The sequence below is a fragment of the Mercenaria mercenaria genome, chromosome 6, assembly GCF_021730395.1.
Source record: "Mercenaria mercenaria strain notata chromosome 6, MADL_Memer_1, whole genome shotgun sequence".
Lineage (NCBI taxonomy): Eukaryota > Metazoa > Mollusca > Bivalvia > Venerida > Veneridae > Mercenaria > Mercenaria mercenaria.
The window spans coordinates 62,440,089-62,466,021 of record NC_069366.1 but is presented as its reverse complement, the minus strand read 5'-3'; the positions used below and the strand labels follow the sequence as shown (position 1 = coordinate 62,466,021).

Here is a 25,933-nt window from a genome sequence, read left to right as displayed (position 1 = left end):
TTCGTCCACAGATTTACTCGACCCAACTAAAAGGTACAAGCCACTAAATAAGGATATATCCTAGGTTTAGGTTGAACACCACTAAACCTAATTGTCCTTTATTTCGTACAAGAAACAAGACACAAGAAACTTTATTTATATTCGGGTATGAATGTATCACACTACCTGAGATTTTTGGTTATCATTCTTCTATAAGATTCAGCATGATATGGTTGCTATCCCAGTCGTGAATTACCTGACCCCAATTACCCGTTGTCTCCGCTACACGGCCGTTTCCTAAGTTATAGGTATTATCCCCTAATAGTCCCCTCTATATTCAGAATGAACCCTAGAGCAGTTCAGTGCTGCAGTTTGCAGCCTTGAAACTGGTCTCGCCCTAGTTATCTGGCAAACTTAAGTTTTAACCTTTTAATATCACCAAAGTTATTTTTAGTTTCTTCCACTCTAAATTTTTTATCACTATATTCTTTCTCTTTTTAATTTTGACGCTCAAAACATCTACGTTCCCACAAGGGGTTTGACGTCAACGGCAGATAGATAGATAGATACTTAGCTGTGAGCTGTTTTCTGACAAAATGTCATGACAAAATAAAACAGACAGATTTATGGATACAAATGAACATTACATAATTTGTTACGTGTTTTATGTTAAATTCTGCAGTAGAGAATTATTTCAAAAAATAAATAAAAGACTTAACCTCAATGATTTAGATCTGTTCTGTAGGGTGTGTAAAATTACAAAGTTTCATTTTAAGTCTATTGGGGCTACACTTTCCCACTTGAAGAAATCTAGTATTCCTAGCTAGACAAAAATAGAAGACAGATTGTCTGCACTTGAATCTGCTATCAAAGTACTAGCTGTCCGTGAAGATGTGGAGGATAGTTTTACTGAGTCGATTAAGAATAATCTTGCAGAATCTGTTGAAGAAATTGTCAAATCTTGGATACTGGAAATTGAAGACTGGAAAAATAGATCACAAAACCTTGTCATTTTTAAGATGAAATCCTCGTATTTTATGCTTGCATCAGAGCGTAAATAGCATGATACAGAGCTAGTGAAAAAAATCACATTATTATGTCCTGAAAAGGGCGACTTGGAGGTTATGACATATTTCCGGTTGATGAATGAATCGAAGCCAAAAGCGGATATGCCTCCATTAAAGTTGTGTTAGGTTCAAAAGACCAACGTCGACAAATATTTTTGAGTTCAATATCCCTGGACTACTAGACAATGATTTAAGTGCATGAACCTCACCACTGAGCAGAGAAACATGAAGAAACAGGCACACCAGGAAAAGCAAAGGAGAGCAGAAAACAGGGAAGGCACTGTAATGCACTTCGGTGAGATGGTACCTGCCAACACTCAGGCTAGCACTTTTAAATCCTATAACAGACAAACGTAATTATTGTGATCGAGTATCATAGAAAAGTCTCACATATTTGTCTAAAAATGCTGCTTGATACTTTGTCTAAGATCCAAAGTTCATTATCTGTTTTACGGGAGGGCTGACTATATTTTAAAACAAAACTTGTGTTCGTGTCACTTTTTTATAAATGTACTTGACACAAGCAAATGGAAAATTTATTTTACTGTAACAGTCGGATATTTCAAACAAACAACATTATTGCAACAGCTGTTTAACGACCAAGTTTGTCGAACAGCGATAAAGTACTTAATCTAAATATAAATTTGTAAGGTATAGCTAAGTTCATTAAAAGGAAAGTAAAAATAAAAGGAAAACAAAAGTAACATTTGTACTTGTGAAATGTTCCAAAATTTAGCAATATTTATGTCCTAGAAAAAAAAATAGTGACAAAAATATAGGGTTTTATTATCATCACAATATTTACCACTGGTGCTAGACACATAATCAAATATTTTTCTTATATACATATATAGGCCTATAAAGAAAAATATTTGATTATGTGTCTAGCACCTGTGATATTTACCTAGTTAACTCTTTTATAAACATCCTGCCTAAAACTTGTCCTAACTCCCCAGTTCGGCAATAAAATACACGCCTTCCATGTAAAATAGAGAAAAGTGGAAACTTCACAGGTCGCTCAACACGACAAAAAACGAAAATGTTGCAGGCTCGGTTTGAGCGACCTGTGAAGTTTCCACTTTTCTCTATTTGATTGAGCCTGTTCATGGACAGTAGTGGAAATGCATGGAAAGACCAAAGTAGTGAATGTGAACATATACTGGAAACATATTACACCATATAATATGTTGCTGGTTATGAATTTGATATACATGTGCAATGAGTGACAAAACGAAGCATGTACATTTACAAATCAAAGCCCTTAAAGGACTGATAGCAAGTGCTTATATATTGAGTGATATTTCATCCGATACACCTGAAGAATCAACATTTCATTGTGTATAGACCGGTCATGATTTGAACACTGTTGGTAGAGGTCCACTAGACAATATTACATGCCAAATATCAAAGCTCTGTGCATTGTGGTTCAAGATGCCCGCCGTTATATAACTGAAATACTGTTAGTAGTCTTTAATTCTCTTTGATGAAGTGGAGGGAATATTCGCCTTGCCAAAATAATGGTCAAATGTATTTTCTCATTCACATTTTAGGACAAAACTTTCGAATGGAACTGTTGCTTTTATAAATTTTCTGTACTTTAAATCAGAGCTATTATATCTAGATCTCTATCATCTTTTAACAGTCTGTCCCAGACAAGCACCTCCCAGTTATAATCAGAATTGATTGTTGGGCAGCACAACGTAGATGTAGATGTAGATCTCTCTGAACACTCAGCTTGACATTTATTTTCTGAAGTAGTCCAGAATGTAGTTCCATGCTGTTGATTGAATCTGGTATAATGAGTCATACGAGGATGTGTAAGTTATATTTTTGGGTTAGTTTTATTGCTTATTGTATTGAGAAAAGATCTAGACCATTTTTAGTGTGAATGTCCAGCTTTTAGATTTATTCGTTGTGAAAATGTCTGCATACACGTAATTTATTTCATAGGAGCACTTTTAAGGGATGATATTTTTTTCAGAACAGATTATATGAAGACACAATTAAAATGTCAATATATATATTTTTTGATAAGAAGACATGCTATACTAAGCAAAGAACTATAAAAATAAATAGATCGGCAACTATTTTATTCTTCTTTGTACTAAGTAAGTAAGTAGAGTAAGTAACGACTTTATTTATAGTGGATGACATATTTGGCAGAGCCAATTTATAATATAGTCCACTGTATAGATATATACAAGTACAGAAAACATGATTTATAAACAATAATGACAAACTAGGTACAATATAATAAAAAAAAATGAATGCATTAACTCTAAATGACCATATATGGTTTTTATACTATTGAAATGCTCTAAAGTACCATATACGGCCCATTTTCTGTCCAGTTTGCCAGGAACCTACGTATTTTAAGAATTACTTACAATCTCTTTCAGTATGTGCACGAGTTGTAAGATTTTTTTAAGTATGCATGAGTATCCATCATTTTTACATTTCATCACTAACAAAATTATACTCTTACAAAACATCCTTACTGCGAAGAGTGGGGACTAATGCCCTTCCAGCTCCAACTTCCCTTATATTCCCCTTATGCTATTGATGATTACATATTTCTCAGATGTCACCATTGACTTCTTCTTCTTCTCGTTCGCGAATCACCACTGACAATTCTTACTGTTAAAAGGCGGGGACTAACCCCCTTTCACCTCTTAACTTCTCACTATCCTCCCCATATATACCCCTTGTTTTATGATCTACGATAAAATTTCATTTTTTTTTTAATTTCGCCACTTACAAAATTACATTCTTACAAAATAACTCTTACTATGAAAATGCCTGGGACTTAACTCATTTCATCTCTTACTATCTCCTATCTTCCCCGTATGTTCCCCTTCTTTTATGGTCTATGATATAATTTCATCTTTTTCAATTTTCGCCACTTACAAAATTACATTCTTACAAAATAATTCTAGGTATGAAAGGCGGGGGAATTAGCTCCTTTCATATCTTATTATCTCCGATATTCCCCGTATGTTCGCCTACTTCTATGATCTATGATCAAATTTCATCTTTTTCAATTCTCGCCACTTACAAAATTACATTCTGTCAATTTCGTTTTAACTACGAAAAGGCCAGGACTTAGCTCCTTTCACCTCTTACTTCTCGCTATCTTACCCGTATATACCCCTTGTTTTATGGTCTATAATAAAATTTCATATTTTTCAAATTTCGCCACTTAAAAAATTACATTCTTACAAAATAATTATAAGTACAAAAATGCCTGGGACTTGGCTCCTTTCATCGCTTACAATCTCCTATCTTCCCCCATATGTTTCCCATACGATATCTTGTGGAAAATAGGTCTACGACGGAGTGAAAATCTAGAAACTGTAACAAAATTGTTCTGAAGTAGCTGAATTTTATATGAAACAAAAAACAATTTTTTTTATTGGTATATAGCCTTATAGTATCTTTCTGATTGTCACGGTTATTAATAAAACCCGGACCGGCCCGGCCCGGCCCAAACCACGGAAATAGCCGATTCCGATTGTACGGAAACCACCGGAAACTTACGAACGGAAGGCTAATATAATTACGAATGATATCGTGTCCATATCGACTTACATATTTAGAATTTAGTAAAAAAAAAAACACTGAACTTTATGATGCCCGCGAGGAACTTCTTTGATGAATGGGTTAAGACTGTGTTCTTTCTGGTTGCAAAAACGTCTTAATATAATTTGTAAACTTTTACACAGGAAGTCGTTATACATAGCGTTGTTTTGACGAGCCTTCTAATTAGTTCCCGATATTTTGTATCGTTATCATTATATACTATTTTATAATTACGTTTCGTCCAAAAAAATTGTTATATTTCGAAGAAAGGATATCCTCTCGGGCCTCAAAGAGTTTTTGTTTCACCTGTGCATTCCCAAAGCCTAAATAATTCTTTGTGTCCGGTAACATGCCTAAAAATAGTTAGTAAATAGGCAGGGTTTTTTTTTATGATACTTTTTTGTTCAATGAGACTTTACAGAAATTATTTTTATGTCAAAAAAAGAAAGAAAATGAATACGAATAATTTCTAATATCACTGACAATTTTTAAAGAGTGGAATGAGCACTTTTTATTAAAAAGTTTTAAAAATCTCAAAGACCATAAAACATTTGGGTCATGTAAAAAATTTAGGATAGGTCGGGATACCGATTACGCACGAAGAATGCAGCGTTGAATATTGAAAAGTTTTACACACGGTACCCCATATTTTTAAAAATATTCCTGTATAAAATATATAGAAACAAATTGTGAGATAGGTTTGTTCACGCAGTATTCTGAGTATCTTTGAACTTAGTCGACTGAATTGACGTACGATGAAAGTCACACATTGAATATTTTGTGGTACATTGCAGTTTTTGGCATAGTCTTTGTACTTTCAATATTCGATTTCATATTCGGCAGGTTGCTATGATGTTTTTAGCATCTTTTTTTTCTTTTTTTTTCAAGTTTGCAAGTAATCTCTGAATAAACTGACTTACTTAAGTTATATTTCAAATTAGTTCAAAACTATATAGAGTAGAATCGAGATACAAAGTTTACCATTTTTTCATTTTTGTACAGATGTCTCGTAATCCGGAGGTCGCGGGGTCGGATCCTGTCAGCGGATTTTGACCGTAACTCCAACAGTCCCTTCTTTCGGTGAGAGTACTGGTTAGTGTCCAGGAAGCAGTCATCGAGTGTATTTCACATTAGTTGGTGAACCAAAACTCGACGCGAAAAAGAAATCTTTTAAATGGGAACAAAATTACCATTTAACTGCACTCAATATATATAAAACGAATCACAATGTTTCGTGAAAAAAGACCAAGTAAAAACTTGTTAAGGTTCGTTTGGATATTTACCAATGCTCTACACTTTCAGATTATGCATTTAAATACTTCAAGATTAAACTTCAATGGTTAGGCATATCTTGCAAAACTTTGCAATTTATTTAGGTTGATTTGATATATTATTGTATACAGAATACCCTTTCAGTCAGTTTGCCAGTGCTCGGCATTTTTGATACATAACAACAGAAGAATCGTTTGAGCCCGCTAATCATAATTTACAAATAAGTCTGGAAAAAGAAAAAGAAAACTTTGAATGGATGGTGTTTCTTCAAATCTCACAAATTTCTTCATTAAGATTTTTTTTGTAAATTTATCAATATCACAGTGTACTGCAGACGATTTATTCTAACATTGCTTACTTTACTATGGTCACGTGACCACACCGGAAGTGAACTGTACTTGGATCTATATTGAGCAGCTTTAATGCTGTCGCATTCTGAGACCCTACATTTTGTTAGTTTTTCATTGGTAGAACCAAGCCTATTGTAACTATGCAAATTAAACTGTTGCTTTTTATATACAGAGTAACTGTACGATAGTTTGCAGTTTTTTACGAAGGATCTGAGTGTAATTCTCCAGCTAAAATGGGTTGTTAAACGGCCCATGTGTGGCCAAATTCATTAAAGCATCTCAGAAAAGTTTTAACCTTACATATTTTTTCAACTTTACGGTAAAGAAAGTGTAATGAGCGGGATTTTCCAAAAACAAGTTGCATCCTCATAACTTGTTTAAATAATAGTAAAAGTTGATCTTCACCCGATATTACATTGTATTGAAAAGATAAAATTCGTACTTCTTACGCAAATCGCGTCGAGAAATCACATTTTCGCTCAACCCTAAATATAAATTGTTGTGACATTTCTGTTTTTACGAAGATTATTTATTTTTTGGGTTGTCCATTATATCCAAAAAGTAATTATGTTTCATTTGGTATACCCGGGCCCATTATATGTTTTCAAACGGAATGACTAAGTAGTGTGTTCTTTTTTCACAAATACAATTATGATAAAAAAATGAATTGTAATATGAGCGAAAAATAAACAGGGGTCTCCTTCTTCGATTTCGCGGTATTGTCTTAATCTTCTCTTACCCTATTTTCACGCGCAGCTATTGCACACTCATTTTTACATACAAATGCTTGTATCTAAGAGAAAATAAGTTAATCACCAAAAAGTTACAACTGCATACATTTCATTTTAATTATATTCTTATTTTGTTAGCCATTTTCGATTTCTTTCCGATCTTTATTGTTACGCGTGTATACCTGAATACATGTTACACACAAAAGCGGCGTAATGAAAAACATAATATAGTACTTCTTATTAAACATTTTACTGATCGTTCGCCACTCAGTATGTATCTTTTATTTTCTGAAGATGTTCCTGAAATGTTTTTGGATGAAATAAAATTATAAAGTGACTAACAGGTTCATTTTCATGCTGCGGTGCTAGGAAAATTTTGACTGTGCATATCAAAGTCCCGACCAACTTAAAAGTCAGAATTAGCCGGGAAGAATTATTTCCTATTGTGGCCTTTTAGGATTTTAAGCCAATTTTCGTCAACATTTTATTATACATTTACATTTTAAATACTAAACTCTTTCTCTACTGTAACTTACAATTGTCGCATTGAAAAATATTAGTCACGGATAGAGTTATTTCGAGGGATCACCCTCTCAGGAATACATTATTTATTTTATTATACCGAAAAATTAATGAAATGATTTATTTAACATTAAAAAAGTTATTACTTACCAAATAATGAAGACAGAATTAAGGAGGCTTTACTAGTAAGCACTTAGAAATTGTCGCAACTTTGCTGTGTAAAAATACTTTTTGATAGATATAGTCTTGAGGTTACATAACGCTGTATTTATGGGCATACTTCAACAAAATCAACAGCAGTAACATTCGAAAAACGGCAATAACTACGGAACATATAATGAGAGCACTTATTTTCTTAGTATTTAGTAGTTAGTTAATTTCTAATCTGATGGTGACAGTTTCAGTTTAATATTTGATGAAAAATTGTTTTCAAAATGTTGCATGTAGAACAAATCATTCAAAAGCAGAAACGAAAAATAGGCCGGGTTCACACATGTATGAACACAAGATAAAGTAATTTAATCCTATGTATAAATAAGTGCATCGTCTTTTAATCAGTACGAAAGTATCGATTTTACATAGGGAGACATGAAAATGTAATGTCACATGCGCAGAAAAACAAAATAGCGTTGTTGCGCATGCGATATGAAATTAGTTTTTTTTATCATTAAATCTATATTTATAGTCCTTTCCATTGTTCTAGATGTAGTCACATGTTCAACGATAAAAAGTCGTATTTTCTCGAAGGCGGAGCCAAACACACGTATTGACCTCAGCTGTGACGTCCACACGTTATGCGACGTCGTATACAATTAACCACGAAAGATGACCTAAGGTTGCAGACATTTGTATCTAATGTTTATACTTATGAGTAGGCTGGATTTAATAATAAAACAATTGTCGCCTTTTATGTGTGGTAGATATGTGGATTTATCGACCTGTTAAAGCGATATCAAGTCGATAAAATTCGCCGAGGTTGATGTTGCTTTTATCAGGCCGATAAATCCACATATGAGCCACGCCATGAGAAAACCAACATTGTCTTTTGCGATTAGAGAAACCGTTAGCAAACAGCATGGATCCTGACCAGACTGCGCGGATGTGGGTTTTCTCATGGCGCGGCTCATATCGACCTCACCAAAAGGCAATTATTGTATAATATCACATGCGCAGAAATTGAAAATAACGATTTTGCGCACGAGATATAAAAACGCTTGTAAATAAGATATATTATTCAAGTTAAACTAATGGGAAAATTGCATTGGACAAAAAGTTAACATTATGTGAATAGTTGTATAAGCATAGGCTGAAATAGTTCGTAGTCCGACCAGACCGGGTTTTCTTTTTAATTCTGTGTTAAAAAGATATGCTAGTATTATTTCAAATATAAAAGAAAGAAATAAGAAATTAAATAATCCAAAAACAAAAGAAAAACGTTAGCAGTAAATTGTTAAAACACGAAAGTTCATTGTTAAAGCTAAATCATATGATTTATCATTTGAGCAACATTTTATGATATTTTTTTCAGTTTTCTTGTATTTCAGGAACAAAGACTTATTACATAGAGTTATACCTCTTCTGGAAATGTTTACTTTGATACTTTTATGAATTTTTGTAATTGTCTCCCTTTAATATGAAAAAATGTAAAAAGTGGACTATTTTTTTAGCTTTTGATATAATTTATAGTTTTATATTCAAATTTGAATACTTCAACAACCTGAAACAAATGGCAAGTATGAAAACAGCGCATAGCTTCGAAGTTCCGATCTATTTTCGATCTGTCTTGGTCCGAGATAGGCAAAAGGAGTACAATAATAATTTCATAAACTTACATTTCTAATTAATTTTCGCAAAATGTGTACTTATCAATGCAAATCTTTGACAACCTTAAAATAAGAGTGTTTATATTCATATGTTCCCTAAGGCAATATATTTTTATTAAATTAATACTTAATATGCTAAAACGCTATCTTGGTCGGGCAACCAAATTTCATAAATACTTCCAGTGCACGGTATAGACCCTTTCGCTGTACTACACAACCTAGTGTCACATCGTTAGGTGTGAAATAACGACGCACCATTAACTAGCCTGTCCAGTTCTGTTGAGTGAAAGTATCCTGCAAACTGCTATCTCGTGTCTGTACGGTACCGACTGCCGAACGTATTACTTCTTTGATTGAATGTGATTCAAATATCTTGTTATTTTAGGTCTTTGCTTATGTCAAGTGCAATACTTCATCAAACATACGTATCATCAATATTAAATACTTTGCTTCTACTTTTGTAATAATAAAATAAAATATACATAAATTTGCCTTGATTAAGATGACGGTATTACCATTCGTAATTATATTAGCCTTCCGTCCGTAAATTTTCGGTGGTTTCCGTACAATCGGAATCGGCTATTTCCGTGGTTTAGGCCGGGCCGGGCCGGTCCGGGTTTTATTAATAACCGATTGTCACAACGTGTTAATTTATCAAGTACACCAAATATGTCAGCGCCCATGTGAAATTTGCCAAAAATTAAACATGCCAGTAGATACAAAAAGAATTACGGGACCCGAAACATCTGTTAGTCCGTATTCTTTCTGCAAGCCAAGATCTTCAAAAACTCTGGTATGTATTTTTCCATTACACGAGAGATAGCCCACAGAGCTAGCAAGACATTTCGACCCCAAGACATTTCAACCCCAAGAGACAATTCGACACCAAGACATTTCAACCCCAACTCCTTGGACATTTCAACCCCATTCAATGATATGCCTGAAAACATCTAAGAATGCTGTCATTGTTATAATTAAGCTTTAATCTATAGATAATTGAGCAATTTCAAAAATTTAATGTAATAACGCTTAATTACCAATTAAAATGTTAAAATACGGTTATTCTTACAAAAATGAGCCATATTTGTCTAAATTTCTTTATTTTCTAAAATTCTTTTTTAATTTCTTAAAGACTATATTAGTACCTGCCTTCATATGAAAAATGAGTCATTTTTATCTCACAATAACGAAATAATCATCATTTATATATATTTTTTTTTTATTAATGAAAATCACGGGATTTGTGTATCAGCCGCATTTATTACGTAAATAATTTATGAACAAATCGTTCTGATTATCTATCTTAAAATAACCTCCATATAACATATTTTCATACTTGGTGTTTATTCATATTTTCAAATCATCTTAACTTTTTAGACTATTTTATTACACGGCTATATTAAAAAAAAAAAGATTTTTAAATCATGGGCCGATTTCGCTGATTTTAATTATGAAAATAACACATATTTAATACCTCTTTATTTATTATCATTCGATTTTTTTTTTTTTTTTTTGTGAAAGATATATGCATCTCATTTCTATGGGATTCAACCAAATAGAAATAATTATAATATAACTCAAAGAAGTTTAAGATGTCACCATCTTCATTATATTGATATTTAAAATCATATTTAGAAAACGTGATCTTTTGATTGGATTATCACACCTTGATTAACTATTGTTTGTTGATATAGAGCATGATTGTGTATATTTATCTACAGTGCGCAATGCAACTAACAATCAATTAAGCGATTGTTGTGACATCGGATATTTATATACATGTGTCAACATTATCTTTAATTTGGGCGAAAATGTAAAGAAAACAATAGGAAATTAAACAACATATTGCTTATTTTCACATTTAATGTTATTTTCGTAAGCGATTTTGACGCACACATAAAGTATTTGCTTTACAGCATACAGAATATGATTTTTGCTATTTACAAACTGCTCTTTTCTATGAACAACATTCCTTCCAGTTGTAAAATATCAAACACGAAATCCCCATTACTGCAAAATATAAGAATATGTGAGTACTGTTCTGTTAAAAAACGGGGGAAAAATATCATATTTCATATCTGTAAGGAAAAGGTGGCAGCATTATTACTTTTTTCTATATTAAATATTTAAGCAAATACACGTGATTTAAAGTATGATTTTAAAAGTATGATTTTAACAGCTTCAAGCAATTTCGGTCACACATTAAACCGGAATCCACCTAAAAAATCGGGATACATCGGAATACATTTTCCATGACCGGAATACACCTGTATTTTGTAAGTTAAAGATATTTTTGAAATAATTCAATCATATATATCATAAATGAATAAAATTTGTGCATTCGGAATTTCCATGTCCTAAAATTCTCTAATGTACACAGGTATTTCTTTCATAAATCGTATTTTTAGGGTTTATGATAGAATTCAATCATATCTCAAATAAATAATTAATTTACAAAAGGAAAATAAAATGCGCAAAATGTTTTTATACGAAGCTGAAAATTTGTTGAGCGCACAGGAAATTTGCGCACTCGTGGATGAACCACAATCGCCATAATTTTGTTAGCTTTTAAATTAAATAAAAGCTTATCATATTTAACTGCACTTACCTTGTTAGACATTATTTGTCACATGTCACTTGTGTGTGCTTACAAATATACTGATTAACTGATGTAATCAATAGGTGTGATAATCCAATCAAACTCTATCAGGACTTATCAGAGGCACGTGTTTGTTACGCCGCATATGTTCAAAGGACATTAATTGTGCTTTGGCAATAAATGCAGTAAACGTTTTTATATTCATATATAAACATGATATAATTCTTTTAAAAACTGATTTTTCATAATATATTTTCTTCTTAAATTATCAAATTAAACATGAAGAAATAATTCAATTAGTTCCAATAATAAACATACGGCCGGTCCTTTCCGGTCAGTGCGGTTTATTCACTGACATGTATTTTGTGTATGATTCATTTAAAAATAGAATATTTATATAGATCTATATATTTTCTGAAATATGCAAAATGGAAGAAATATAAAATGAAAACATACAACTATTTCTGAGGGGTCGAAATGTCTTGGGGTCGAAATGTCTTTGGGGTCGAATTGTCCAAGAAAATTAAATTTTGGGGTCGAAATGTCTTGGGGTCAAAACGTCCAAGATTCGCCCACAGACACTTGGGGCTTTGACAAGCTTATCTTAGTATTAAGACAACAATTTTCTGCATGTTATCTCCACACAGACATATCTGACGAACATGAATAAGTTTTTTAAGTTTCTAGTATCATTTTAAATACCCTAATATACTATCAGGCCTAAATATACTAAAGATTTAATACAGCTGTCAAAATTAAAAATGCATGAAAATCAAACATTTTATTTCTTCTTCTCTCTTCACCAGGCTGGTCACATTGTCTTTCGTCATGGTCACGGGCTTTCGACATGAAAACTAATATTTCTTGAAAAATGATGAAAATATTTTTTTCAAACTGGTCCATTTATTCAGCATAACATAATGATGCATATTAAGATAGAAATAACTTTGTTGCCTTCAGTTTTGGTAGAATTATTTCCCCTTTTCAGATTTTTATGACGTATAATTTTTGAAGTCCAAAGAAATTATGTTCTAATGCAAAGTTTAAAACAAAAAAGGGTTCAATGGCTTTATAATGCTCTTAATTATTGCACCAGTACATGAATGTATACATTTTACTGTGCTTTCACTTTAATACAACATTACAGAAAAATGTTAGTTGTAGAAAATTGTTCATACATCTACACTAGAAACAAAGTATTAATGCTAAATATATAGAAGGTATTGGCGCACAAGTTTGGAGCAATAGAAATTGATTGGTCAATTTTCCTTAGAGTTATTGCCCTTGTATTAATGAAAAATGCCCAAAAATGTCCGTCCGCAGCCATTTCTCAGTACCTATCATGTAGAATTTCATAAAACTTGAAATAAACATGCACCAACATACTGCGATGATGCCCGTCAAGTTTTTTTTTTGATTGGTCAATTTCCCTTACAGTTGTTGCCCTTGATTTAATGAAAAATCCACGTCTGCAGCAATTTCTCAGTAACAAGCTGGTAGAATTTCATGAAACTTGAAATAAATATGAACCAAAATACTTCGATGATGCCTGTCATTTTTGTTTTAATTGGTCAATTTTCCTTAGAGTTATGCCCTTTAATTGTTTAAAAATCTACAGATTTGTACATAACAAACCAACCAATTGGTAGAATTTCATTAAACTTCTTTCATTCTTTTCCATGAACATTTATTATAAACATGTTGTGTACCCACACCTGGTCACCACCTTGCCTTGGTCACCCACTCCCCACCAACCAAAAAAAGATAATTTTTCATTTTTTTTTTTCAAACCTTCCATGAATATTTATCAACATGCAAAGTTGTACCATTCCCCCCACCTCACTCCTCCACCAAGTCATGCCCACCACCCCAAGCATGCATCTCACACCCCCCCATTTTTTTTTTTAATTTTTAATTTTCCGTCAATATTTATCAACATATGATGTTTTGTACCCTCACCTAGTCACCCCCGCTGCCCCCACCCTCCACCACCAAAAAATAGCATTCATTTTCTGTTAAATTGATTTTGACTAATGAAATTATTTGCCTCTTTGTAACATCCTTAACTTTTTGCCGGATATACTGTTTTGCCGTTCCTCACCACAAACCCTTTCGGCGGGGGATACCAATTCATCAAATTTACTTGTAATTACAGGTCAACAGTCAACAAGAGAGGCATGATGGTAGAAGTTTGGACAAGATCAGACCTATATGTATGTAAAATGTTAAAATTCCTGATTAGGAACATTTCCTGCACACTGGTAATGTAGTTGTTCCATGATTTGAACTCCTTTGTGTTTGGTCTAAAGCATTAAAGCTGTGCCTCCAGATTTATGTCATTTTGGAAGGGGCATACTTTAGTTTTTAAATGCAACAGGGGGGAAAAAATTAAAGTGATTCCATGACAACTTTCCTTTATCTTCAGTAACACTTGTTTGTCACTAAAACCTACAGAAAACTCCAAAGATCAGTAGTCACACTATTGGACTTTGATATAAAATTGAAGGAATTTAGTTGTACTTGTATCATACACATTAGAATGTCTATATAACCAATACTGGCTTATCATTTTTGTTATAATGATTGATATCATAAGCTTTAAGTTTTAAGCTTAGAAATGTTGATGTTTGTCTGGCAGGATGCCTCTTTTATGCAGCTTTTCTATAGTGTAAAAGTTGGCCACATGGTGTTGCTAGATTCAGTATCTGTCAGAAATTAATGGTTCTCCTTATATAATTGCAACTTCCCTGTATTAATTAGAGGTGAAGGATGAAACTTTAACTCAGCTATTCAAAGCTGTTGCACTTGCCATTTTGTTTTTTCAGCATCTGTGTCAGTGTCTCAATTTGTATAAGTTTATGCATGCTAGCTGGAATCTCAGTAACCACTAATGGGAATGGATGTAAACTTTACACTCTTATTTACTGTGATTATCTGACATGAACTGCATGGGTTTCTTAACTATAAATCTATAAGAATAGGCAAATGGTCTGGCATCCGTCATGAACTTTGTAACTCAAAAAACAAAATTCTTCTGATTTGGACTGTAGCATCATTGTAAAATCCTCTCCCAAATTTATTTCAAACCGGGGAACTTGGCCCCTACTAGGCCTAAGGGGTCATGTAAGCTGAAAACAGAAAACTAAATGACCTTATGAACCGCTTGATGTGTCTTAATAAATCTTCATCACACTTGGTCTGTAGTATTCTTATCATATCTTCTGTTAAAAATTTTCTTCAATGACTTGGCCCATTTGAGGAACCATTAGAGCTAAAACTAGAAATATCTTTCAGTGACTACTTCCATTTGCAGATTGTCTTAAATTTGGGTCATAGCATCCTCGTAAGGTCCTCTCACTTTTTTAGATGCCTGGAGGGACATACGTATTATGTTAAGGCGTTGGTGTCCGTCTGTCCGTCCGTTAGCTTTTTCGTGTCCGCTCTGTAACTCTTGAACCCCTTGAAGGATTTCAAAGACACTTGGCAAAAAAGTTCACCACATCTAGACGACGTGCAGAGCGCAATGCCATGTTTCGGATGGCTCACTTCAAGGTCAAGGTCACACTTAGGGGTCAAAGGTCATATGACTTTGTTTCATGTCCGCTCTGTAACTCTTGAACTGCTGGAAGGGTTTAAAGAAACTTGTTTATGGCTCTGCATTGTGGTGTTTTTGGCAGATCCCTTTTTTGTTAACTTACAATAATTTTTTTTTATTGAATTACTTCTGTTATTCTATAAATAGCTTATTTTGAAACTTTTTTATTATTGGCCGTAGGGAAAAACTGAGACCACTTTTCTGTGGTACAACATGGATGGTACCTCCAATATTTAGGTGTATTTTGACATATCTGTACCTGGTAAGGATTTTTTTTGTGGACTAAGAATTTTTTTTTAGTTTCTTCCCTTTGTTCCTCCTGTCCTTTGGGCTTCAACAGTTAAGTTCTTTAAATTTTGCTCCCTTCCTCCTCTGATATAACCCTTCGGGCATATATTGCCTCCGCTTGGCGGAGCTCTTGTTTTAAATGGAGGTACTTGACCTTTTTTATATTTTTTATACTAAACACAACTGCATCTGTCAGAAGTGATCTGAAATTGGTAAACAAATCTGTGTGGCTAAATGTATAAAATGTTTTTTGGAAAACTTACCCGACACAGTATGTTGAATTTGTTCCAAAAACATTTACCATTTTGTTGAAGCTTTAACTGTACAGTTGAAGCTGCCACATCTGCCACTTGTTTTAAGTGGCCTCCTGTATTAAGCACTTACTTGCTGTAAGCAAGCTGATTGTATTTCTTCATTGACAGCCCTAAAGACACTAAAATATGAATTAACTGTTGACTCAGGATTTTTTTACTGTTACACATTTTTCATTGATTTTTCTTTCAGTTTTGAAAACTGGTGTTGTGAGTCAAGCACAGGGGTCGGCTTATATTGAACAAGACGGTACCAAGGTTATATGTGCTGTGTAAGTATATCTTTCTGTACACTCTTTGATGGAACAGTTTTATATTAATTTGTAATGTTATAGTATTTGTGCTTTAAATAAGGAGTATGTGGTAATTTATTTCTTCAGATATTCAGGTTGATCTTGGTGTGCACTGTTCGGTCCATAACTTTGTCATCCATGGATGGATTTTCAAGTATCTACGCATAAATGTGTGGCACAGTAAGACGATGTGTCGCGCGCAAGACCCAGGTCTGTAACTCAAAGGTCAAGGTCACACTTAGACGTTAAAGGTCATATTTCATGATAGTGCATTGATGGGCGTGTCCGGTCCATATCTTTGTCATTCATGCATGGATTTTAAAATTATTGGGCAGGAATGTGTACCACAGTAAGACGACGTGTTGCGCACAAGACCCAGGTCCATAACTCAAAAGTCAAGGTCACACTTAGACGTTAAAAGTCATATTTCATGATAGTGCAACGATGGGCCTGTCCGGTCCATATCTTTGTCATTCATGCATGGATTTTAAAATAACTACGCATGAATGTGTGGCACAGTAAGGCGACGTGTCGCGCGCAAGACCCAGGTCCGTAGGTCAAAGGTCCTAAACTCTAACATCGGCCATAACTATTCATTCAAAGTGCCATCGGGGGCATGTATCATCCTATGGAGACAGCTCTTGTTTCGAAAAAGCTTTGAATACTCAGGAGCAAATATCTGGAAAACACTGCCAAATGATGTCTGTCTGGCAGAAAGTCTTGCAAGCTTTAAAAGTAAATACATAAGTCATTGGAGAATGTCTTCTTTAGGTCAAAGTTCATAAACAATAACATTAAAGTGTCATATTCAAATTTTTGTAAAGTAATTTCAAATTTTGTTTTATGATGACTTTATTTATGTTGTTGTCTTGTAAAGTCTTCGCAGTTGTGAGATGTTATGTTTATATCTATTTCCTTTGTTTAAGAATTTGTCATGAAGAATCTCTGCATCTATGTTTTTTTTTGTCTCTCTTTAATACATGAAAATACCGTGTGATTGTCAGTTTCAACCTCTGTTTTGTTTCATTTTGTACCATGTTGTACATTATTGTAAATATGTATTTTGTATGAGACTCACAGGGAAGACTGGGCTAGACCTAAATGTGCTGCCTCTATAAATAAAGTCTTTATTATAGTCTGCACTGTTTGCTGTTCAGTCAGTAAATTTTAAGTGAACACCCCTTTCAATAATAAATGCTACTGCCAAAAATGAATGATAGACCAGTCCATTTCAGAAATTTAGCAGATTGTCATTTTAAATGTCAATACAAAATTATTTAACCTTTACCCTACTAAATTCCTAAAATGGACTGGTCTGTCATTGAATTTTGGTAGTACCACATATTATTAGAAGGGATGTTCACTGAAAAATTACTGACTGAATAGCAAACAGTGCAGGCCATGATTAATATACTTGGGAGTCTGGGGGCCTCTCACATTTTGTACTTGTGTCAATCCCAACGAATGAAGAAAACTGTTTTATATTTTGTTTATCTGTAAACTTTAAAATTTACATGTTTAAGCCTACAGCAAATAGTAAGTAAGTAAGTAACAACTTCATTTAACGAGCTGCACAGTGGGTATCCCCATCTACCATGTGGGCCTCAAAATAGACATTTTGCTCAAGACCATGAAAGTTTATGGCAACAAAACTCACTGTATTTTTTCACAATATACTTGCCACAGTCATATTGAACTGAGCCCGCTCGCTTAGCTCAATAGGAAGAGTGCAGATCTCGGGGTCGTGAGTTTGAGCCCTGGGCGAGGCTTATGTTCTCCATGATGATTTGATAAAAGACATTGTGTCTGAAATCATTCGTCCTCCACCTCTAATTCATGTGGGGAAGTTGGCAGTTACTTGCGGAGAACAGGTTTGTACTGGTACAGAATCCAGGAACACTGGTTAGGTTAACTGCCCACCGTTACATAACTGAAATACTGTTGAAAAACAGTGTTAAACCCAAAACAAACAAGCTTATAGAACTGATATTTTACAAAGAGATATAATCAGAATCAGTGAATACCTGCTGATGTTGTATTTTTAATGATAGACATATAGACCTGATAGTATTATAATTCAAAAAGTTTGTACTACTTTTGAGATTTTTACTACATATTGATACTTAACATTTATATGTTAAAACAATATGCATGAAAGCAATATAATGTACTGTCTACAATTCAAAAGTAGTAAAAATGTTTACTTGTGCATAAAGGCAACATCGTTAAAGTACATTGTACAATTAAAGAAATAGTAAATATGTTTATTTTCATTTTTTCAATTTAGCCAAAAGTCTTAAAATTTAACACGTTGTGTTAAATATAAGATTTTCATAGCTATCTTATTTCAAATTTTACCGTCTGCTTATAGATATGGACCAAGAGCAGTTGTAAGAAGGGAAGAATTTAGCATGAAAGGACAATTAACCTGTGAGTTTAAATTTACGACTTTCTCGTGTGAACAGCGAAGACAGTATCAACAAGACAACGAAGAAAAAGATTACTCGGTACAGTTGTTGGAGGCCCTGGAACCAGCTGTGTTACTCCATAAATTTCCCAAGGCACAAGTTAATATTTACATAACAGTTCTACAGAATGATGGAAGTGCGCTTGCAGCCTCAGTGACTTGTGCGTCTGTGGCGATGGCCGACGCAGGAGTTGAAATGTATGACCTTGTCGCAGGATGCTCGGCAGTACGTCCTATAGTTTGTTTCACTTATGTTCTTAATAAAAAATCTGCATTTGTAGTAACGGCCGACAAAGGAGTCAAGATGTGTGATCTTGTAAAACAATGTTTAGCTGTATTTTTCACAAGTTCGACATTGCGATAGTGAAATAAAACTATTATATAAAATTGATAATCTGCTGATATAATAAAGCTTTGAAATCAACGTCGTTTATAGTATAGGAGATGTTGGTCAAATTGACTTGTTTATAATAGTTCAAGGAAGTTGAATTTTTTATGCTTCGGCAGGAAAAAAACTAACATGTGATAAAAAGAATATTACATTTGATACTTTCCACATAGAATTTATTAAACTCATTGAATAAAATTTATAAAATGCGATGCTCTGCCAGGCATTTTATTATTTTATTCAATGAGTTTAATAAATTCAATATGTAAAGATAAATATTCTCTGTGTATGATGCTATGTTGTTCATTCCCTGGTTTGTTCCCTTAGCCAGAATTGTACACATGTCCTTTACCATCATTCTGTTTATTCTTTCCAAGATTTCTGAACATTTGAAAACATAGTAAAATGTTTGTTACTTAATAAACCCAGCATAGATAAGAATGATATTTCATACAGCCTGTATCATATAAAAAGAAATTCAATGGAATATTTTGATCAAACACTACCAGTAAATACTATGTTATCATCACAGAATTCCATCATTTTACAACTATCTTAATGATATCACTTTATTGGTAGTCTGCTTTAAGGGAAGGAGGACATGGGCTTCAGTTCCTGGCTACATCAGTTAAATGAAAATGGTAGATCTCTTACTGACATTCTGTAATAAGCCTGGATAATTAGCCATTAGTAGACACCATGTTTTGGACATGAGAGCTTTGTGGCTGATGTTCTCTGTTGATCATATGCCATGTTAAATAAAGCTTACCTTTACTTACCTTCATCATATATTATCAGGCACAAACCTATTTTTGTTGGGCTTAACATCACACATATTGGTCATATGGCAACTTTCCAGCTTCTGATGGTGCTGGAAGATCCCAGGTGCTTGTCTGGGCATTGTTTCATCACAAGACTCCAATTAAGCCTTCCAACTCACAGCGTTGGGGGGCGAGTTATCTGAAGCCTTTGACTTTAACCACTCTGCCACAGAGGCCTCCTGCACAAATCTGTGTCACATTTTGTAAGACCTGTGTATATTTTCAGAGACTAGCTGGTGAGCTTATTCTGTTGGATCCATGTACTCATGAAGAATATTCATCAAAGGTATATATGCGATTAAAATATTATGGTCAACATTTAGAAGGGAATAATATTAGGAAAAACATATATCTATACCTGGATAAGGGTTTTAGAACATAATTTTTAAAGTAAGATGATATTTATCAAGCCTTCTAGAATTTTGGGATTGTTGTCAATTGTATTGTCAAATGTGTTACACTTGTTCCGAAAATATTTTGATGCTACAGCTTTGAAACTTTGCGCACTTGTTTATCATCATTAGGTGACTATGTAAGCCAAGAACTATAACTCAGATATGCATTTTGTTAGAATTATGGTCCTTTTTTTTGTACATAGAAAATTTGAGTTTCTTTGTTAAATTTTTTGTTTATATCCACTTTTTCCTATAACCAGTAAGAGCTACAGCTTTGAGACTGCACACTTGTTTATGATCATTAGATGAGTAAGTAGACCAAGAATATAGGCAGGTGGTGATGAGGCGATGTGCAGACTGCAGCAATCTGTATAACAATCCCCCCAAAATTAACCCCCTCTCCCACCAAAAAAACATTTAGTTTCTTGCCATTTAGTACCCTGTCATCATCACCTCACACACATACCCTGCTCACACCAAAGAAATTTTTCTTTAAATATTGCTTCCGTCCTCCCCTTACATTACTGTTCGGGCTTAATTCTGTTCCATATTCTTTGTTTCTTTTTTTGATTGTTTGTATTTGCATATACTAATTATGTTTTTATATAACTAGTAAGTGTATATGTTAAGAAACTATTATATGTTTTCATATGTTAACCTCTTTAAATATTTTTATCATTACCATTAACACCATCATGCCTGATGTTGTGAAATATTGCAGATGCAAGTATTTGCTTTATTTTTGCAGGAGCATTCAGCTGTAAACAATGGAAGTGTGACGGTGGGTCTGATGCCGTCACTAAACCAGATATCTGCTGTCACTTCAAAGGGAGAAATACAGTTTGAACAGATGAATAAGGTAACACATAGAATATCTTTCTATTTTGAATTTTTGAAACAAGATGAATAAAATTATAAGTAAATTTGATGTGGAAAGACTCGAGATAATCTTATTATCTCAGGTTAGCCTTTTCTGCTGAAACGTTGCAGTTACTTATTTCTGTACTTTCTATAGATCAAGACAGTATGACTAACATCCTCTATACATTGAAACATTGCCAGCTAGTGTAATATCAAACTTATTATTTGGCTTTATTTTACACCCACAACATTATAAAAAAAAGTCAACAACTTAGTCAAAAAAGATGTCAAGTCTCTAAAACAGTAATTAACCAAACTCGTTCATTAGGGAGCTTATACTGACATGTTATTTAATTATCTAACCAGTCAGTTAAAAAAACAAATATTATGCATGACTGACCATGTTTTACCAAGAATCGGTATAGATTTATCTTTTATTCACTTTTCAATTGAAAGGGTATGTGACTATTGAAACTGGTCATTTTAAGTTTGCATATATATTTTGTTGTGGACACTTTTGGTAGGTTTCATACTTTTTTTAGCTTGTCTGGTTTTTGGAAAAAATCTACGAGGTATTGTCGTCACTTGACCCTCGGCGTCAGCATTGGTTTAAGTTTTTGTTTAGGTCCACGTATTCTTAAGAACTGTAAGAGATACAGCTTTGAAACTTTGCACACTGTTTATCATCATTAGTCGAGTGTGTAGGCCAAGAACCTTAACTCTGATTTGCATTTTGTCAAAATTATGGCCCTTTTTGTACATATAAAATTTGAGTTTCATGGTTAAAATTTTTGTTTAGGTCCACCTATTCTCAATAGAAATTAGAGGTATAGCATTGGAACTTTGCACACTTGTTATCATCATTAGATAACTGTGTAGGCCAAGAACCATAACTCTGATATGCATTATCAGAATTATGGCCCTTTTTGTACTTAGAGAATTTGAGTTTCTTGGTTAATTTTTAGCTCACCTGAGCACGAAGTGCTCAACGTGAGCTTTTGTGATCGCCCTGTGTCCGTTGTCCGTACATCATCCGTCCGTTGTCAACAATTTGACTGTTCACACTCTGGAGAATGTTAGAATGTTACCCTCTTGGACGATTTTGATATTGGGTCATCTGGGGTTAAAAACTAGGTCACCAGGTCGAATCTAAGGAAAAGCTTGTTAACACTCTAGAGGCCACAGTTAAGACTGTATTTTCAACAAACTTGGTCAGGATGTTAAACCTGATGATCCTAAAGTCAAGTTTGAATCTGGGTCATGTGGGGTCAAAAACTAGGTCACCAGGTCAAATCAATAAAAAATGCTTGTTATCACTCTATAGAGACCACATTTATGACTATATCTTCATGAAACTCAGTCAGAATGTTAATCTTGATGATCTTTAGGTCAAGATCGAATCTTGGTCATGTGGGGTCAATAAATAGGTCACAAGGTCAAATCAAAGGAAAAGCTAGTTAACACTCTAGAGGCCACATTTAAGACAATATCTTAATGAAACTTGGTCAGAATGTTAATCTTGATGATCTTTAGGTCAGGTTCTAATCTGGGTCAGGTGGGGTAAAAAACTAGGTCATCGGGTCAAATCAAAGAAAAAGCTGCTTAACATATCTTAATGAAACTTGGTCAGTATATTAATCTTGATGGTCTTTAGGTCAAGTTTAAATCTGGGTCAGGTGGGTTCAGAAACTAGGTCATCAGGTCAAATCAAACATAAAGCTTGTTAACACTTTAGAGGCCACATATATGACCATATCTTAATGAAACTTGGTCAGAATGTTAATCTTGTTGATCTTTAGGTCAATAGGTCAGGTGAGCGATACAGGGCCTTCATGGCCCTCTTGTTTTGTTTAGGTCCGCCTTTTCTAAAAAAAACTATAAGAGCTACAACTTTGAAACTTTGCACACTTGTTTATCATCATTAGTTGACTATGTAGGCCAAGAACCATAACTCTAACCTTCATTATGTCAGAATTATAGCCCTTTCTGTACTTAGAAATTCTAATACTGAATTGTAACACTCTTACATTCTGTCCAGCACTTGCAGATGAGTGATGGCACCCATACGTTGTGCTCTTGTTTCTACATGTTGTTTCATTGGTTGATTAAAAATTGCCACGCAGCATGGTTTCTTGTGTGATGATTATTTTGCAGATGATCAGCTTTTTGGTCCTTAATGGTACTGACATTTTAAATTTTAGGGTTAATTAAATGTGTAGATATGTGTTTTCAGTAATATATTATTACATTTCAGGCAATAAGTAAATGCAAGTTCAATAATATATTTGCACATTTCAGGCAATAACAAAATGTGTGGAGATGTGTGTTCAGTTATATCCAGTCTGTCAACAAAGCTTGGTGAAGTCGGTCAACACCAGTATAAAAGAAAATACTTGAGCATAAGCAGGATTTCATTGTTCAACAAGTGGACTTAAAAATGTATATGAATGTTCAAGTCAGAATCTCTTTGGACTTCATGGAATGGACCGTTTAATTCTAAAGTTGCCATGGGAACAGATATTTCACTAAGAATGATGTTTTGGTAGATTCTTTAAATATCAAAATGTTTATTTTAAATCCTGTTTTTAATGACATGTGAAATAAACATTTACATAACCATTAAAGTTCTTTATGTTGAATTTTTAAATGCAAATACACAAGGCTGTAGGTCTGCCCTCTTTACTTTGTGCAAGAACAGCCCTTTATAGGGATCATGAATTATAGGAATCATGAAGATCCTCTCAAGAGTGCTTTCTTCTTCTAGCAGTCGTTGTGCCTCCCTTCGAAGAAGGTGGGGGATATTGTTTTGCAGATTTCGGTTGATTGGTCTGTCCATAGACCAATCCATTTCCGGACGATCATTCAAGATAATCGACTTTAATAAGATAATAATAGGCTTTGACCTAGGATCATGAAAGTTGATAATGAGGTTGGTCATGACCAGCAGATGACCTCTATTAATTTTGAGGTCAGTAGGATAAAGGTCAAGGTCACAGTGACCCGGAACAGTTAAACCATTTCCGGATGATAACTTAAAAACACTTGGGCCTAGGATCATGAAAGTTGATACTGTTGGTCATGAACAGCAGATGACCCCTATTGATTTTGAGGTCAGTAGGTGAAAGGTCAAGTTCACAGTGAAATGGAACAGTTAAACCATTTCCGGACAATAATTTGAGAACACTTGGGCTTAGGATCATGAAACTTTATAGGGATGTTGATCATGACCAGCAGCTGACCCCTATTGATTTTGAGGTCAAAGGTCAAGGTTACAGTGACCAAGAACAGTTGAACCATTTCCAGATGATAACTGAGAATAACTGGGCCTAAGATGACGAAACTTAATAAGGAGGTTGATCATGACCAGCAGATGACCCTTTTGATTTTGAGGTAAGTAGGTCAAAGGTCAGGGTCATGTTGACCCAGAACAGTAGAGCAGTGCACAGTGTCCAATTCATTTCTGTTCCTTGTGCAAGTACTGAATGCATGAAGGGGGGCATTTCGTGTTCTACAAGCTCTTGTTTTGTTTCCCTACCTCTGAAACATGTGGGCAAGTTGTTTTTACATGGGACACATTGGGACTGGTATGGAATTGAGGATTACTGGATAGTTTGGCAAAGTGGTTATCTATATGATACACTGTTGAAAATGCCTCTGGATATGATACTTTTTGAAAATGGATAGGAACATCTATGATATAACAAGAAGTATTATCCAAGTTTATGTGTTATGGTTATGGTATTAGGTAAAACTAAATTCCTTCTATACCACATCACATTTCCATCATACAGCCAGTTACCTCCGACATGTCATTTTTTATGGGGCAGAAGAGGTACTGGTATGCATTTTTACAGTAGTTCTTGTTAACCTGAGCTTCAGTTATGAAATTAAAGTCAGTAAATTAGCCATGTGACTGGACTGATCAAAAAGAAACAAAACAAAAAGACGATGAATAATTTGGGAAAATATCTTAATGAAATTTACATCAAGGGTAAGGCTTACATTTATCACCACTCTTAACATGAAATTCACACATACTAATTATTCTATCTATGATAACTTTGTATATGTCATAAATACAATACATGTAATACTGAAAATTTTGTACAGCCTTTATTATTAGTGAAAATTATATTACAAGTCCATCTAGGAGCTTAACTTGACAACTTTATGATAAATGATATTGTTAGTTTATATTCTGAAACGTAGTGACTCACAGTCTTAAACAGGCAATTCAACTGCATTTTGTCAAACATCATATTTATAGGAGGGGCCTCAGCTGGGGAATGGTCAAGTTCACTGACTTTGTATTTTTTGACTTTCTACGCTTGGGTTTTAAACCTCACTTATGGTGTAGAATTCCTCCATATGAAGTGTCACTGAAGCACTTGCTGAGTCGGTGGTTCTTTGTTTGTTTTGGGTTTAACATCGTTTTTCATTAGTGTTTCAGTACTGTAATGACAGGCAGTTAACCTAGCCAGTGTTCCTGGATTCAGGTTCAAACCTGTTCTCCGCAAGTAACTGCCAACTTCCCCACATGAATCAGAGGTGGAGGACGAATGATTTCAGACACAATGTCTTTTATCAAACCG

At 34.0% G+C, this 25,933-nt stretch overlaps 1 protein-coding gene across 1 annotated transcript; it reads left to right on the top strand.

Annotated features, from left to right (window-relative positions):
• The first annotated feature begins 9,960 nt into the window (after positions 1–9,960).
• LOC123548717 (exosome complex component MTR3-like) lies at positions 9,961–23,965 on the top strand. The gene is made up of 7 exons (XM_045336222.2): positions 9,961–10,116; positions 14,078–14,135; positions 16,310–16,388; positions 18,781–19,102; positions 20,312–20,371; positions 21,229–21,339; positions 23,640–23,965. The coding sequence occupies exons 1-7, from the start codon at positions 10,030–10,032 to the stop codon at positions 23,736–23,738; spliced, it is 816 nt and encodes a 271-aa protein (XP_045192157.2). The 5' UTR covers positions 9,961–10,029; the 3' UTR covers positions 23,739–23,965.
• The last annotated feature ends 1,968 nt before the right edge of the window (positions 23,966–25,933 follow it).

Bases quoted from the DNA above. Each gene is read 5' to 3' on its own strand.
- LOC123548717 (XM_045336222.2), top strand. From the start codon at position 10,030: ATGCCAGTAGATACAAAAAGAATTACGGGACCCGAAACATCTGTTAGT. The intron at 19,103-20,311 runs GTACGTCCTATA...GTATATTTTCAG, and splicing joins TTGTCGCAGGATGCTCGGCA to AGACTAGCTGGTGAGCTTAT. The intron at 20,372-21,228 runs GTATATATGCGA...TTATTTTTGCAG, and splicing joins ATGAAGAATATTCATCAAAG to GAGCATTCAGCTGTAAACAA.